At 38.5% G+C, this 18,668-nt stretch overlaps 2 protein-coding genes across 3 annotated transcripts; both read left to right on the plus strand.

Moving 5' to 3' along the window:
- The first annotated feature begins 297 nt into the window (after positions 1-297).
- LOC139152534 (uncharacterized) lies at positions 298-9,199 on the plus strand. 2 transcript variants are annotated; one of them, XM_070725735.1, is made up of 7 exons: positions 301-663; positions 1,685-1,830; positions 2,112-2,231; positions 3,622-3,887; positions 4,784-4,992; positions 5,837-6,279; positions 6,785-9,199. In XM_070725735.1, the coding sequence occupies exons 1-4, from the start codon at positions 446-448 to the stop codon at positions 3,732-3,734; spliced, it is 597 nt and encodes a 198-aa protein (XP_070581836.1). In that variant the 5' UTR covers positions 301-445; the 3' UTR covers positions 3,735-3,887; positions 4,784-4,992; positions 5,837-6,279; positions 6,785-9,199. The 2 variants fall into 2 exon arrangements, with proteins under 2 accessions (XP_070581835.1, XP_070581836.1); XM_070725734.1 differs by lacking the exon at positions 6,785-9,199 and having other exon boundaries at positions 298-663; positions 5,837-6,331.
- Positions 9,200-10,060: 861 nt separating this feature from the next.
- LOC139152535 (uncharacterized) lies at positions 10,061-18,385 on the plus strand. Its single transcript, XM_070725736.1, has 6 exons — positions 10,061-10,899; positions 12,409-12,554; positions 12,833-12,952; positions 14,114-14,380; positions 15,064-15,272; positions 16,661-18,385. The coding sequence occupies exons 1-6, from the start codon at positions 10,682-10,684 to the stop codon at positions 17,012-17,014; spliced, it is 1,314 nt and encodes a 437-aa protein (XP_070581837.1). The 5' UTR covers positions 10,061-10,681; the 3' UTR covers positions 17,015-18,385.
- The last annotated feature ends 283 nt before the right edge of the window (positions 18,386-18,668 follow it).

Genomic DNA, 18,668 nt, shown 5'->3' on the forward strand with positions numbered 1-18,668 from the left:
GGGGGAAATCATAAACCCCTGAGTTTTTCTCGAGGGTCTATGGGGAAACAGAGAGTTTGTAATTCGTCTTGAGAAACCGCTTATCTATTAAAGCTTTAAGTGTGCTCGTTCCGGCGAGCATGGTCATAGTAATAAATCCTCCATTAAAGCTTCGATATGGCTATAAATGTTACCTCTTCTCCAAAATTAATAAAAAAGAAATCCAGAACCCTAAACAAATTCACTGCTCAGAACCCCCTTCCCTGTTCTTACTGTTCGGTCCTTTCACGCGTCAGCTGTGAAAGGTCGCACTGAGGTCAGGAAAAGAGGGCGCCAGGACTGAACAAGCAGAAGACGGTCGAGCTTTAGCTGTCAGAAACTCATATTTCTCCGGCTTTTAGGCCAGGCACATATACTACATGACATTGACAGTTTCTGAAAGAGCATCTGTACGTAGGTTAACAGAATGACAGTACGGTTTCTGGCGTTAGCCGCCACGTCAACGATAGGCACATGTCTGTTTGCGCTTTGGGTATGGAAGCTGCGAAGTCGTCGAAAACAGGGGAAGGCAAAATTCGGTCGAGAAATACGAGAGCAAGAGTTTGTAATATCCAGGGAGGTAAGCCCGTGCAATAACGGTTCATTCGGAGCTACACCTAGACCAGTACTTCGTGCCAGGCAAAGGTAAGACTAAGTCGTGACAGTTCAAATGGTCCGTCGTGGCTCAATGCAATGCGCGGCGGCCAGCTGACTCATTTATTACCTTTACAGTGTCAGTAACTACATAAAATGTTCGGTGTAACTGTAGTCTCTTGAAAACTGCTGGCGCATGGCGCTGGACTTTTGTCCCGTTGTTTCGTCTAGTCATTGTGAGAATACGCCCCCATATTCACACAAGTGCATACCATCTGGTTCTCTAAATCAGTGTAAATGTATTTTAAATCTGTCATGCTTTGACCTTCGGTGAACAATGGAGGTAAAATTTGTTTTTCGCCTCTTGCAATTGGGTTAAACGTAGCGAAATATAGGCGCTTTATGGGCTTAGCTGTTTGCTCGAACAAACGATCGAGTACTGAGAGTGCAGGGCAACGAAGGAGATCGATTGATCAAGCAGACGATCCGACCCACGAGCGCCTGTTTAGCGAAACTGCTCACTGACCAGTATTTGACAACCTTCCCGTAATCTATTAATGGTTTATCCCTATATCAGTGTGGTAACTGTTTTGAAGCACAGTCTCACCACCGGGTATAGCGTTGATAGAGTTAAATTTATAAGCTTAATTATGATAAATTAATATCATGTATTGTGTGGTGGACTATCCCGTCTTTTGCCTTATGAGCTACCAACGAATTGTTTAGTGAAAGCGATCGACATTAGTGATCATGGAAAAAATGAATGGGATTAGATTGGGTAACCAACATTGGGGACTGTACAGAGTTAATGAGGGGGTAAAGCTATAGGCGCACACATGACAAAAGTAAGGCGTATAAAATGCTCAATACATGACAATTTATCATTACTTCTACTAGTTCTAGACCAACGTCTTAATTCTTGGCAAAACCCTGTGGTCAAAGTCCCATCTATAGTGGAGGAGGACCATGGTTGCAAATGACTGACCATATGACACACACACCAGTACCAGATTGGACTGTACTGATGTGAAAACATCTTATAATGGTAAACACTGTCCATTGTCTTCTACAGGTTTGTAGATGAAGCTGAAGACAACCCAGATGATTTTTTTGTGTCCAGTAAAGCTATGATTTATTATGAGGAATCCTTGCTCACTGTAGCTGACTTTGTGGGTGCCAAGATGGAACACTTGGTGTTTGTTCACAATACCACCACAGGTAAATTTGTCTTTTATGCATTTGTACATGTTCTCTTTTTGACCACTTGTATGTTTTTATAGCAGGGAGCTATATGAATGACAAAAATGTGTACACGAAACCATGGAGTAGTGTGGTAAAGACCATGGGTAAACAATTTCCCTACCCACTTTGTGGAGTGACTTTGGTTCACAATTAAGGGACTTTCTTATCACAACATAGGGATTGACATATTCACAGAAATCAACAAGTATCAAAGATGGCAGCGATACAATTGTCACTTTCATTATTTTCTCCTTCAGGAATCAACAGTGTAATGAAATCATTCAAATTCAACAAAGGTGACAGCGTCTTGGTCAGCAGCCTGACTTATCCAGCAATTGCTAACACAGCCATGGATGTCTGTGACAACTCAGACAAAGGTAGTTTTGTATTTTAACAATGTAACTGTACCATATTAGGAGTGAAGGACAGCCATTTTGCCCAAAGACAGAAAACCAAATGTTGTGTTGCATCAAGAATGTAAAACCTTTTGCATCTTTTAAGTCTCCAATGATTTCTAAATACATCCTTACTTCTTTTACCTGAACCGAAAGAGCTATCCTTTTGACATATGCCATGGAGGTATACACATTTCATCTTAGCAATAGGCAGTGTATACTGTGTGATAAAGTTATGCACCACTGCTTCACCTGTTGCTCTAGGTGACAGTCACTGTGTTGTGCTATTGCACTTGATGACATTTGAACTTTAACCTTTCTAACCAAATTATTTCGTGTAATTTCACAAGCAATAAGGTTGCTTCATCCTCATCCTCACTGCCAGATTCAGGGGTCAGGCACAATGATGCTGAGTATGATGTTAGAGGGTCAGTTTCACCAGCATTAGATACGACTATGTTTTGAGCCAACATTAAGAAATTCACTTTACCTTTTACATCACTTTTAGATATTAATTAAACCACTCCTTTGTCTACGATAGCATCGGATGATTTCAATATTTAATGTCCACTCACAACAATGTCTTTGAAACACAACATTCCTAGCCATATGAATGCTTTATGTTTGTGGTTGTTCCTCAAAGTCCAAAGTGCGTCAAATATTAAAGTCACAGGGTACGTTCAGTATCTTTATTGATATGGTTTCTTATGTCTTCTGTATAATAAGCACTTTTACATTGATGTTTATATCCCATTAAATGGCTGAAAACTTTTCAACACTACTCTGAACACTTTAGTCACAAAGACAAAAATACACCATCATCAGATTCATGGATTGGCAATGACAAACACTGCTGGAAAATGAGTCTATATGAGGTATTATGCCGATCATAAAATATTTGGCGAACAAAATTTTACAATTCAAAAGAAAATTTTGAAAGTATACATGTTCCTTTTAAAAGTTTTCAGTGACTTTTGCCATTGATCTCTCATCGGGTTGATTTAATTCAGCATTTTTCACATTCAATGATGAAGCTTACTCTGTTTGGAATCATTTTCAGCAGCAGACAGAAAGGTCACTCAAAGCTGATTCTGAAGATGACGCCAAATGTATGTTTGTTGCACTTTAACCTGATCCTAAAAAGTAATAATAGATGAGAAAAAAGAAGAAAAAAGGCTGATATTGTTTGTTTTGATGAGAAAACAAGATTAGATGTATTGCTGTTCTGATTCTAACGTTCTGGTGAAGTAAAAACCCTATTTCTCTTGACGATTTTCATCTTCAAATCTACAAACTTGTAATTCAAATATCTCTGAGGTGAATTCTGTACATGACATGCGACAGATATGTGTAATATTTTTATTGTCTACAGAACTTCAGTTCATCAAAGTAGACATCATATTTCCAATTCATGGAAAGGATGAGGTGATCCAGAAATACATTGACATCTTGGAGGCCAACCCATCAATCAGAGTGGCGATATAGATCACATTACAAGTAGTACAGCCTTGCTGATGCCGATCCAAGAACTGATTCAAGCATGTCATGACAGGGGTGTGCAGGTTGTAATTGATGGAGCACATGCACCAGGACAAGTACAGCTCAATTTAGAACAGCTTGGTGCTGATTACTATGTAGGTGAGTGACTTGCACTCAAATACAGTAGTCTCAACTCTTTCAGTTTCACAACAAAATTTATCATTGTATCACCGACTGTATGGGGCGGAACTTGTTACAGTCCATCCTAAGTGCAGAGCTGCTTTTTGCAGGGAGCACAGAATGTTTTTATTTTTAATTCGTGGCATACATATTGTTGCAGCTTGTGGTTCAACTGAGACTAATCATTGCTTTTCTCACGATATCGCACAGAGCAGAAGGACACACAGAATGCAGCCTCATTGAATTGCTTTACATGAAGGAAACAGGAATACACATTAACCCTGAGTGCCAAAGTCAATTTTTGTTGCCTTTATAAAATATACTGAGGTCAGGTTTTTTGAGATTATTGCCAAAATTTTGATAAAATCTGTAGCTAATGAAATGTTATGTCAGTTTGATCCAAAATTATCAAAAAAACTTACAGAAAAATTCATAAAAATTGGTAAAATGTTCCTCTAAAATTTTTGTGGGTAACATTACAGCACTCAATGGATTAACTGCCACACTGAATCTTCGTCCCTTCAGCATGATACACAATTCACCTAGCTGATGGGGCCGCCTTCCCCAGTGCTGTGTCATTTGCTCTCACAAACCTTTTCATGATCACTGGTGAGGTTGGCTTTTTCTGCATCTAAACCATGTCTCATTATTGGTGGTGACCATTCAATAATAGAGTTAAAGAAAATTTTCATAAATGTCAATTAAGCATTCATGCCAGAGGGCGCTGTTCTGCGAGATGACAGAACTGCATCATCAGTACCCCGCTTCAATAAATCTATAAAAACATCACGTACATCAGTACAATATAGGCAAACACTGGTAGCTGTGATTGTGGGCACTAATACTTTACATCTGGTTTGTCGCTCGTCATGCAGGTAATCTCTACAAATGGTTGTTTGCACCAAGACCGTCTGCATTTCTGTGGGTGAACCAAAAACACTACAAGACCGTAAAACCGTTGGTTACCTCACACAACTATCAGCAGAGTTTGCAGAATCAGTTCTACCAGCAAGGTGCATGTGATAATTCACAGTACTTCTCCTCAGAGGCTGCTATCCAGTTCTACCAAGATATTGGTGGTTACGTAAGTATTTCCTGAAAAAAATAAAAAATGCAGTCTCACACAATATGCTGTGTTCTCAAGGTAATATCTCAAATTATAAAATTTGTTAATTATTTTATTTTCATGAAAAGTGAGAGAATCTGGTTATGATGCTTTAAAATCTAGGTATTCCAACATGCCTATTTACCGATATCTTCTCAACCCTTTTACCACAATAGTTTCCCTAATTCCACTTTTTTCTGTGGTAAAGTTTGACCCATTCACAGAAAAATTGGAATGAAATGGTTAAAGAAATGAGCTGAAAGGATTCCATTCACTTTATAACTTAAAGGCTGGTAAATCTGATGTACATGTACCTTACTACACCCTGTGTCAAAAGAAAATGAAATGAGGTCTCCTTGCAAATGTTGGTACTAAAGAAACAACTTTAAGCTAACTTTTACCAACCTTTGGAATTTACTTTGGCCACAATCCTTTTGTTAATTCCATAGAGGAAAAAATTCAATTTTTCATTTTCACAAAAAATAAGATTGTGAAAACTTCAGTTATTCAAGGAAGAGCAGCTGAATGAGTCCACATTAGTGGGTAAACCAGAAAAGAATCGTAAAATTTTAGAGTCTGAAGAGCCAAAACACTCTACCCCTAAACCAGACATATTCACTTGAATATGTTTTCCAAACACATGGTTACAGTAGACTTATGCAGGTCTATTCTTGTGAGCCAGTGCTTTATTTCCACTCCACAGTGCTTCACATAATGCCCTATCTCCAGCCACAAGGAGGCAAGTGGTTTTAAAAAAAAAATAACCCGGTCTGAACTATCCCCTTTGAGACACACCTCATTCTGAATCTTGCTGTTTCCACAGGAAACTGTATCACAATACAACAGAGAGATGATAGAATGGGCTATGGAAATGCTGGCCGAAGCATGGCAGACTGAATGCCTACCCATCCCTGGTGACATGAGGGCGCCCTTCATGGGCATGGTGGCACTACCTGAAGGCTGCATAATAAACGTACCTACGACCGTCCCACGAGACTACACGGACAAGCTGAAGGTGGAGATTCACAACAAGTACAAAATCAGCATTGTACTTGGCTACATTCAGGATCGATTTTGGTGCAGACTGTGTTCTCACGTGTACAACTCGAAGGAAGATTACTTCAACGTGAGGGACGCTTTCTTGGACATGAAAATGGAGAACAGTAAAATATCATAAATTTACCTGCTGATGCGCAGTGGCTCGAAGGTCATATGATCATATCAGAATCTGAACAGCAGATTTTCATTATTCACAGCAACTTAAAGGCCCTGTAGCTGTAACTCGTGAAATTTGTTGACCTCAAAAAGGCTTTCTATATTCTGTGGTTTTATTCAAATGTTTACAAATTTACAGGATACAGCCTTTTACAACTGAAAATTTGACAAATAAATTTATATTTTAACCGTTATTTTGATTTCCCGCCATTTTTAAAAACTGGTAATACTATAAAGAAAACAAAGCACTTGATGTCCCAGTGGAAAACATTCAGCACTATGAATTATATTGGACTACTCTGTTGTTTCTGTGAAGATTTCAATGCATATATGCACACCGTACAGTGTTTTTTGCTTTATTTGCATGAGGGCGCCATTTTTTGTTTGGGCAAACATTTATTATTTATCTTGCTCAAAATTGCATATGCAGTCCCAGTGGACAGTTTCTTATACTTGTATAAACACCCCTCAATGAGTACATTCCCACGAACTTGTTTTAGTTTGGAAGTAAAATCACAAAAATAATGCTAAAAGATACAGCTATTGTGCCCTTAAGGAGTCTGAAAGTAAGGCTTTAATGTAGGTGATTGGCTGTTTTGAAATACTCTGTCGTTAGACAATGGTAATTAACCAACCAATAAGCTAAGACCTTCCAAGACACTGCACATTGCCCCCAAAATCAAAGGATAACTCATTTCAGAAAAGTCTCATACAGTGATAGTATATCATTGACGACTACCTCTAATTTTAGCACCAGCAAATTACCTCCAAGAGTATTTTTGGCATGTTATGGAACGGAACGTTGCATTTTTAAAGGGAAATAGGGCTAGGAAATGCAAAAATTTTGCCTCAACATATTTCATATGCACATATTCTGTACCTTTGGGAACTTGGAGGGCACTGTTGCTGTATTGTACCTTAGTTTGCATTGCGAGTCTACTTTAGATCACCAAGTCACATCAGTATGTCATTTTCACTGAAAGCAGTCAATGGTGTGCATTTAAAATAATCTTCACCCTCCATTTTGCCAATATTTGACCTTCCCTCCAACTTATAATGATCCATCCATATTTACTATTGAATCCTGAAATTGGATAGCAGAAACTATCTTTTAGAATACTTAATACTGTGGAGGGAATTTTGATTTTATGTTCTTATCTCTTGAAGAATTAGAATTTCAGCCTCTCTTTGATTGCCCAGTACTGAAATACACAATGGTTGTGGCTCTATGTGTGAGACTTTGGAACGGGAATTATTATTATGTGTGATAATGATCAGCAATTTAATTGTTAAAGTATAGTTCAAAATGACCAACAGGAAGAGGTCAGCAATCATTGTTAAATAATTAAGTATATACAGGAGCATATTTCATGAAAATCGAACACAAATATTGTACTATTATATGTTCTAACTTTGCCAGCTTGTGTTTTCTGTTCAATTTTTTTTTTCCATTGAAACAGTGTGCTTTCTCTTTGATATAACCAGCACTCCTAGTTAAGAAATTTTATGGCTTTATTCTGAATGGTTAACTTTGACCTTGAAAAAAGATAATAATGTACTGCTTATCTCTGAAAGTAACCTGAAAGAAATTATAACACTTGTGCAGCAAACTTGAAAATATATTTAGTCCTTCCACCATATTTCCAATTAATGAACTCTCTGCAGAAAATTGAGCTTGTAACCATATTAAAGTTTATATTTTCTTAAAGTCTATATTGGACCTTTCAACATGGAATAGGGTTGAACAGGTTAGAACTATGGAGGTGTACCACATCTCTGGTGGTGAAAATTATAAATACAGGAAACTGGGATCGCCAAGAATAAATCACCAAATTAACATGTTTGTTTTCATCTTTTATTTTTGACTTCTTCCAAAAATGTTTCACAACTCAAATGAAAGCAGCAAGCAGTGAGAATTGTACACTTTCACATGCCAAGAGTGCATGGCCACTAGAGTTTGTGCAAGTGGATAAGGAGAATCTACACAGTTGAGTGCTTATTAGTATGCAAGTATGCAAACATAGAACAGTAGTTGTCACCTTAATTAGGGTATCCTCAGGTCAGCTATCTTAACTTACCATACATCTCGCCCCATCAGTCAAAATAACCCCCAGATACCCAGAATTGTAATACTGATTTTTTTATCCCTGACATAAATTGGACAAAATGTATTGGCAACTTCTTTCATAAGTATAAACTACAAAGCAGTTTTCAGTGAATTGAAGTGTATGTTTGATACACATGTGTTATATATCTCTCAGCATGACAAGGTGGTCATACATAAACTCAACCAATGGTGGAGGTATATGAGAATTGAACCATCATGTCAGAAACAAACAAAAGATGTGGTAGAGATTGTTATCTGATGAACTGAAATTGAACTGTCTATGCTCTGTAACAAAAATGAGAATCAGTATCATTTTTGCAACTTTTACTGGGTCAGCTGTTATGTTACCGTTTGTAAAGCACTTCCTAGACCTTCAAACTACAATCATCGATCCAAATTATTGAAATATTAAAACTTACATAATTTTTCAAATGTCAATATTAGTACAAGAAGTGGTAGCAGTATGGTTTTTAATCAAGTAAGAGATTTCAATATGATCTGAAATAACCTTACTGTTACTGATAGTGTTCCAGTATGGCAGCAATGAATGCTGGGACATTGACAGTGCTAAATACCTGTAAAGATGTGAGTCTCAGTTACTCATATAATTAATATTAACACAATGTTGCAGTACTATCCTGTGTTGTGACCTAAAAGTGTCTTAGACCAGTGTTTTTCATATAAGCAATATTATATCAGCCTTCCCGCATATACTATGAGCGACTTATGTTTTTACATGACAATTTTGACCATCATCAATTTTCACTTCCAACCGGGGTGTGGTTCAGAGTTGTGACGAGGAACAAGACAGGCATGTACTGTCCTTGTAAAGTTGACATCTGCAATAAAACGCTTTTTATACTAGCTGTTTATGTCTACATTCAGTCACTCCTTTGTCATGCTACATTATCTACTCACTTTAAGTTACTTTGAACCAATGCAGTGCAGGTCTTATGACAAGGGTTAATATCTAGGCACTGCTAATTATTTACTCCAACCTGACAGCAGTGCCACCTTTCCACATATCACAGTGACTACTAGAGGAAGACATGTTGTGAATATGAAGTCCCTGAACGATGAGACACTTAAATCTCAGACACAGACCTAACTTGTAAAAGAGTGATAATAATAAGCTTATTTTTGGTTCCGAAACATTATTATACTTTCTCATTCTACTCCCTGAAGTTTGTTGACATGCAAAGTAATAGCTTTCAAAACACAATGTAAAGTATGCAATGCTACTGTTGACAAGATAAATTCTGGTCTGGACTAAATACATTTGTCAGCACTAACGCCGGGGCTCACAACATTTCTTGATTTCATTCCACAGAAGACAAATGTCAGAGCTGAGTCGTCACGGTCGAAGCTTTGATTGTGCGAGAGCGCCCCCATAGTTTGGAGTATGGCTCTTCAGGCAAACGAAATATTCGCAGTATTCTTAGGGGGTCTTATTGAGGTCAATATGCAAATCACTAAATGGCACTATTGCCAGCTGCAGCTGAACTTCGAAAACTTACGTTGATGGCAGCAGTACGTTTGAACAAGTCGGATTTTCCATATATACCTCACAAATACATTTATTTACATACGACACATGATTTATGTTGGTGTTCTTTTCACCTCTGACTTCTTGACCGACCACCATTTTGTACGGTCTGACAATTCTAACCGTATATAAAGTTGTGCCACAAGGTTATATATTCTCATTCGACTTATATATTTATTGATCCTTCGTAGGTCGTGTGGGAGATGATGATACGTGCCAGCATGTCACTCATGCATGAACCGTGCGACGATTCTACTCCTTGTTACAAATAACAGTACGTCAACTATCTGATCCCACATTCCCCGCGAAGGACTTGTAATTTCCCATGACCCGTAATTCCGCATGTAAATCGTCTAAATTCACTATATACAGATAAAATGTGCTAGTTCCGGCGAGTATAGTAATAAATCCACCATGAAGATTCGATATGGCTATAGGCCTAAATACCTTTTCCTAAATTAGTGAAAAAAAATCAAGAAGCCTAAACAAATTCGGGCGAAAAAGGGACACTGCTAAGAACCCCTTCCCTGTTCTTACTGTTCCGCCCCTTTCACTCAGTTCACTGCACTCCTGTGATGTCGGTTGCGGGGGTGCGGGTCTGTGCCCTTCGCGTCAGTGAGAAAGGTCGCATTGAAGTTAACAGTCAGACAATAGCAGGAAAAGAGAGCGCCAGGACTGAACAAGCAAAAGACGTTCTAGCTTTAGCTGTCAGAAGCTCATATTTCTCCGGCTTTTAGGCCAGACACATACTATATGATATTGGCAGTTTCTGAAAGAGCATCTGTACGTAGGTTAACAGAATGACAGTACGGTTTCTGGCGTTGGCCGCCACGTCAACGATAGGTACATGTCTGTTTGCGCTTTGGGTATGGAAGCTGCGAAGTCGTCGAAAACAGGGGAAGGTCAAATTCGGTCGAGAAATACGAGAGCAAGAGTTTGTAATATCCAAGGAGGTAAGCCCATGCAATAACGGTTCATTCGGAGCTACACCAAGACCGGTACTACGTGCCAGGCAAAGGTAAGACCACGGTCGCCTGTGGTCGGTCTATTCCGCTCGGTGTCGAGATCTATGCCCCCATAGACGTGTGTACATATGCCTCTATTTCTCAGGTATATGTACATGTACACACGTCTATAGGGGCATAGACACCGAGCGGAATAGACCGACCACAGGTGTCTATTTTCTCTGGCATATGTAGGCCTACACACGTCTATGGGGGCATAGACACCGAGCGGAATAGACCGATAACGTGACTGTGGTAAGACTAAGAGTTGTGACAGTTTAAATAGTTTGACGACACTCAATTGGCGCGGTGGCCAGCTGCCGAGAGCTCTGTGAGTCATTTATTACCATTACAGTAACTACATAGAAAGTTTGGTGTTACTGTAGCCTCTTGAAAACTGCTGGAGCATATATGGCACCGAACTTTCACTTGTCCCGATGTTTCGACTAGTTTTTGTGTGAACACGCCCCCATTCACACAAGTGCATACCGTCGACGTCCGCTTTCTGTAAATGTATGTTAAATCACCATGGTTGGAACTTCGGTGAAACATGTAGGTAAATTGTTTTTTCGCCCTTCTTTGGGTTGAACGACCGTAGCATGTATGTAGTAGCGATATTTAGGCGCTTAATCAATCTGATTAAAATCTGATGTAGAGTACGGCTACGTCTCTGTACTTGCGCGGTATTCTCTGGCTGTCGCCTCTCACTAGAGAGAGGCGACAATACAGAGATAATATAGAAACAATTAACAGTTGGCATTACCATTACTTGGCATTACAGGCTTGGCATTTTAGCATCCCCCGTTAATTTTTGACTTTCCTTTCGAAATTTCGCTCTTGCCCATATAAATAAACGTTAATGGTCAGGGTGGAGTCTGTTATTTCCATTATATTATCAACGAGCCCCAGAAAACCGTCAAATTTACGAAACTTTCCCACGCGAAAGAAGTCGGGCCCCAGAACCTGTGCAATACGCAAGGCATTGCAAAAATTTTGCAAATCTGGAGAATTTTTCGGAAAAAAAGAGTGTCTATACTTGGCCCACAAGTGGTTTATTTTGTTTTGTGATTGGTTTTGATCTTTGTACAAATCACATTGTACATCTTAGCCGTAAAGTTACGACGCAATGTTAATATTATTATTCATATTCACGGGCATGTAAACAAACCATTACTGTGTATTTGTGATGAGTCACTTGTTTTAGCTCGACCAATTGAAATACGACTGACAGGGCATGGTAATATAATGAGGGTTAAAAGCTACAGGCAAACATATGACACCGGTAAGGCTTAATTTTTGTAAAAATGTTTAATACATGACAATTTTTCAATTACTTCTAGACCAATGTATTGTTTGCGACACCCTGTGGTCAATGTCCCATCAATAGTGGAGGAGGGACCATGAATGTGGTTACAAATGACTGACATGTGACCATATGTGACAGACATGTCTGAGGGCCAGATTGGACTGTACTGATGTGAAAACATCTTATAATGGTAAACACTGTCCATTGTCTTCTACAGGTTTGTAGATGAAGCTGAAGACAACCCAGATGATTTTTTTGTGTCCAGTAAAGCTATGATTTATTATGAGGAATCCTTGCTCACTGTAGCTGACTTTGTGGGTGCCAAGATGGAACACTTAGTGTTTGTTCAAAATACCACCACAGGTAGATTTGTCTTTTATGCATTTGTACTCGTTCTGTTTTTGACCACTCGTATGTTTTGTATAGCAGGGAGCTATGAATGACACAAACGTGTACATGAAACCATGGAGTGGAGTGGTAAAGACCATGGGTAAAGAATTTCCCCACCCACTCTGTGGAGGGACTGCGCCCCACCATTAAGGGACTATCTATCACAACGTAGAGAGACATATTTACAGAAATCAACAAGTATCAACCAATGACAGCGATAGAATTGTCACTTTCTTCATTTTCTCCTTCAGGAATCAACAGTGTAATGAAATCATTCAAATTCAACAAAGGTGACAGCATCTTGGTCAGCAGCCTGACTTATCCAGCAATTGTCAACATGGCCATGGATGTCTGTGACAACTCAGACAAAGGTAGTTTTGTATTTTAGCAATGTAACTATTCCATATCAAGGGAAGGACGGCAATTTTACCTCAAGAAAGAAAGCCAAAAGAACTACACCAAGACTCTAAAACCTTGCCATGCTTTAAGTGTCCAATGATTTCTAAAAACATCCTTACTTCTTTTACCTGAACCAAAAGAGCTATCCTTTCGACATATGAAAAAGTTAATTTCGAGCCCTGACATATGCCATGGAGGTATACACATTTCATCTTAGCAATAGGCAGTGTATACTGTGTAATAAAGTTACGCACCACTGCTTCATCTGTTGCTCTAGGCGACAGTCACTGTGTTGTGCTTGTGCTACCGCACATGATGACTTTTGAACTTTAACCTTTCTAACTTATTTATTCGGTGTAATTTCACAAGCAATAAGGTTGCTTCATCCTCATTGCCAGATTCAGAGGTCAGGCACAATAATGCTGAGTATGATGTTAGAGGGTTTGTTTCACCAGCGTTCGATCAGGATAAGTTTTGAGCAAGCGATAAGAAATTCACTTTACCTTTGACATCACTTAAGATATCAATTAACCACACTGGCCTTTGCCTACGATACCATTGGATGATTCCAATGTTAAATGTCCACTCACATCAATGTCTTTGAAACACAACATTCCTAGCCATAAGTTTGAATGCTTTATGTTTGTGGTTGTTCCTTAAAGTCCAAAGTGCGTCAAATATTAACGTCATAGGGTACATTTAGTATGTGTACTGATATGATCTCTTATGTCTTCTGTATAATAAGCACTTATCTCTCATCGGGTCGATTTAATTCGGCATTTTTCAGATCCAACGCTGAAGCTTACTCTGTTTGGAATCATTTTCAGAATAAGCTAGAAAGGTCACTCAAAGCTGATTCTGAAGATGACGCCAAATTTATGTTTGTTGAATTTTCACCTGATCCTAAGATAGACGAGAAAAAAGAAGAAAAAAGGCTGATATTGTTTGTTTTGATGAGAAAACATGATTATATGCATTGTTGTTCCGATTCCAACGTTCTGGTGAAGTAAAAGCCCTTTTTTCCTTGACGATTTACATCTTCAAATCTGCAAAACTTGTACATTCAAATAGCTCTGAGGTGAATGCTGTACATGACATGCGACAGATATGTGTAATATTTTAATTGTCCACAGAACTTCAATTCATCAAAGTAAATATCAATTTTCCAATTCATGGAAAGGATGAGGTGATCCAGAAATACATTGACATCTTGGAGGCCAACCCATCAATCAGAGTGGCGATTATAGATCACATTACAAGTAGTACAGCCTTGCTGATGCCGATCCAAGAACTGATTCAAGCATGTCATGACAGGGGTGTGCAGGTTGTAATTGATGGAGCACATGCACCTGGACAAGTGCAGCTCAATCTAGAACAGCTTGGTGCTGATTACTATGTAGGTGAGTGGTCTGTTGGTAACTGTATACACCTAAATACAGTAGTATCAACTCTTTCAGTTTCATAACAATCTTTATCATTGTATCACCGACTGTATGCAGTGGAACTTGTTACAGTCCATCCTCAGTGCAGAGCTGCTTTTTTGCAGTGAGAACAGAATATGTTTTGATTCTTTATTCTTGGCATGCAAATTGTAGCAGCTTGTGGTTAACTCTAATCATTGTTTTTCTCACCGAATCACACAGAGCAGCAGGACACACAGTATGCAGCCTCACTGAATTGCTTTACACGAAGGAAACAAGAACACATGTAACTGCTACACTGAATCATCGTCCCTTCAGCATGGTACACAATTCACCTAGCTGATGGGGCCGCCTTCCCCAATGCTGTGTCATTTGCTCTCACAAACCTTTTCATGATCACTGGCGAGCTTGGCTTTTTCTGCATCTAAACCCCATCTAATTATTGGTGATGAGTCACAGAGAATTTTCATAAATTTCAATTAAACATTCATGCCAGAGGGCGCTGTTCTGCTAGATGACAGAACTGCATCATCAGTACCCCTGCTTCAATAAATCTATAAAAACATCCGCATGTACACCAGTACAATAAGGGCAAACACTGGTATTAAATTACAATTTTTGGCACTAATTGTTTTGCATCTGGCTTGTCACTCGTCATGCAGGTAATCTGTACAAATGGTTGTTTGCACCAAGACCGTCTGCATTTTTGTGGGTGAACCAAAAACACTACAAGACCGTAAAACCGTTGGTCACCTCACACAACTATCAGCAGAGTTTGCAGAATCAGTTCTACCAGCAAGGTGCATGTGATTATTCACAGTACTTCTCCTCAGAGGCTGCTATCCAGTTCTACCAAGATATTGGTGGTTATGTAAGTATTTCCTGAAAAAAATTAAAAAACATAGTCACACACTGTATGCTGCGATCTAAAGGTAATATCTCAAATTAACAACTGTTTAAAATATCATGCCACATTAAAATTTGTTAGTCAGATCACGATGTGTTAAAATCTAGGTATTCCTAACAAGCCTGTTTAGTTTTTCAACCCTTTAATCACGATGGCTTTGCCTAATTCCACAGTTTTCTTTGCCTAAGTTTGACCGATGTACAGAAAAAATGGGATGAAATGGTTAAAGGAAGGAGTTGAAAGGTTTTCTATTCACTTTATAACTTACAGGCTTATAAATCTGATATATCTTACTACACTCTGTGTCAAAAACTGGACTCTAGTAAATTTGACAATCTGACTGAAAGTGAAAATTAATTAAGTTGATAATTATACTCTGTTTTTAGTCGTCAAATAATGATTTCAGTTAAGGAAACTGTCTGTCATGTTTAAGGCACACAGGCAACTCGCAAGAAAAATGTTCAATTTAACATACTACATGCCTCAAAATTGAAAGACTGTCATTGTTGCACAGACTTTTTTCAATGAACTTTCAACCAGTGGTTTACAAAAAAATAACCTTGTCTGAACTATCACCTTTGAGACACACCTCATTCTGAATCTGGCTGTTTCCACAGGAAAATAATCGCAATCATACCAATTCGATAACACAAGGTTGGAATTCGTAATACAATAGTTGTAAACATAGACACAAAACAGCACAGAACAGACAGTAAATAGACGGTACTCAAACAAAGTCAAATTCATGAAAGAAAGATATATGGACCTCTGGCAAAAAGACCAAGAAGTAATGTCAGGTGTTTTGAAAATATATAGTAAGCGCATCCTGCCCACATGTGGCACCCGCCAAATATCATTCTGTAAGTCAGATAGAAAATGGTCACCAAGGCCCAATGTCACCGATGCCATCAGCGATCATTTGTGGAAGAGAGATATTGTACGTATCTACCAGCTTGCGATACCTGCCAAAAGAGCGTTTGAATGTAGAGACAAGTCTTGCTCTGGTGTAACCTTGATTTAATAGTTTGCAAGAGAGATGACCATGTCTCAGAGTCTCTACAAAATCACCTTATGAACTGCATGCTCTTGCATATCAAATAAGCTGGGAAATGTATACCCCATAAGCTGGCAAGAGTGGAATATTACTGATGAGGTGTGGGAAATTGATTACACTAAAGTTGAAATCATCTCTCTTGTCATAATAGCCAAGTAGAAAGGTGACCATTAGAGTCAAATTCAAGTAAAATGTCCAGATATGAACCAGAAGAGGCCGTTTCTGTAGTTTCTTTAATCTCCAATTCTGGAGGAGAAATCATAGCGAGATAGTCACTGAAGTTCGAGTTATTCCACAGGAAGCTGTATCACAATACAACAGAGAGATGGTAGAATGGGCCATGGAAATGCTGGCCGAAGCATGGCAGACGGAATGTCTACCCATCCCTGATGACATGAGGGCGCCCTTCATGGGCATGGTCGCACTACCTGAAGGCTGCATAATAAATGTACCCACGACTGTCTCACGAGACTACACAGAAAAATTGAAGGAGGAGATTCACAACAAATACAAAATCAGTATTTTACTTGGCTATATTCAGGATCGATTTTGGTGCAGACTGTGTTCTCACGTGTACAACTCGAAGGAAGATTACTTCAACGTGAGGGACGCTTTCTTGGACATGAAAATGGAGAACAGTAAAATATCGTAAATTACCTGCTGATGCGCAGTGGCTCGAAAGGTCATATGATCCTATCCGAATCGAAACATCAGATTTTCATTATTCACAGCAACTTAAGGAGTCTGAAAGTAAGACTATATTGTAGGTGATTGGCTGTTTGAAATACTCTGTCATTAGACAATGGTAATTAACCAACCAATAAGCTACGACCTTCCGAGACACTGCACATTGCCCCTGAATAAAATGATAAAAAATTCAGAAAAGTCACATACAGTGATAGTATATCGTTGACGACTACCTCTAATTTTAGCACCAGAAAATTACCTCCAAGGGTTGTTGTTTGCTTTATACATATTGACCATTACATCTGTAAAGGGAGTTGAAGCTAAGAAATGCAAAAATTTTGCCTCAATATATTTCACATGCACGGACTATTCTGTACCTTTGGGAACTTAGAGGGCAATGTTGCTGTATTGTACCGTAATTTGTATTGGGAGTCTACTTTTGATCACGAAGTCATATCAGTACGTCATTTTCACTGAAAGCAGTCAATGGTGTGCATTTAAAATAAACTTTACCCTCAATTTTGCCAATATTTGACCTTCCCTCCAACCTATAATGGTCCATCCATATTTACTATTGAATCCTGAAATCGGATGGCAGATACTATCTTTTAGAATACTTAATACTGTGGGGGGAATTTTGATTTTCTGTTCTTATCGCTTGGAAGAATTAGAATTTCAGCCTCTCTTTGATTGCCCAATGCTGAAATACACAATGATTGTGACTTTCACTTATGTGAGACTCAGGAACAGGAATTATTAGTATGTGTGATAATGATCCGCGATGTAATTTTCAAAGTATAGTTCAAAATGACCAACAGGAAGAGTCAGCAATCATTGTTAAATAATGAAGTATGTACAAGAGCATATTTCATGAAAATGGAACACAAATATTGTACTATTATCTGTTCTCACTTTGCCAGTTTGCATTTTCTGTTGAAATTTTTTCATCCATTGAAACAATGTACTTTCTCTTTATATAACCAGTACTCCTAGTCAAGAAATTTTATGGCTTTACTCTGTATCGTTAACTTTGACCTTGAAAAAAGAAAATAATGTTACTGCTTACCTGTGAAAGTAATCTGAAAGAAATTATAACACTTGTGCAGCAAACTTGAAAATATATTTAGTCCTTCCGCCAATTAATGAACTCTCTGCAGAAAATTGAGCTTGTAACCATATTAAAGTATATATTTTCTGAAAGCCTAGATATTGGACCTGTCAACATGAAATAGGGGTTAACAGGTCAGAGCTATAGAGGTGTACCACATCTCTGGTGGTGAAAGTAATAAATACAGGAAGCTGGGGTTGCAAAGAATAAATCACCAAATTAACATTTTTGTTTTCATCTTTTATTTTTGACTTCTTCAAAAAATGTTTCACAACTCAAATGAAAGCAGCAAGCAGTGAGAATCGTACACTTTCACATGCCAAGAGTGCATGGCCACTAGAATTTGTGCAAGCAGATAAGGAGAATCTACACAGTTGAATGCTCATTAGTATGCAATTATGCAAACATACTACAGTAGTTGTCACCTTAATTAGGGTATCCTCAGGTCAGCTATCTTAAGTTACCTCACCTCTTGCCCCATCAGTCAAAATACCCAGAATTGTAACACTTA

Source organism: Ptychodera flava, chromosome 16 (genome assembly GCF_041260155.1).
Source record: "Ptychodera flava strain L36383 chromosome 16, AS_Pfla_20210202, whole genome shotgun sequence".
In the NCBI taxonomy this organism is placed as follows: domain Eukaryota; kingdom Metazoa; phylum Hemichordata; class Enteropneusta; family Ptychoderidae; genus Ptychodera; species Ptychodera flava.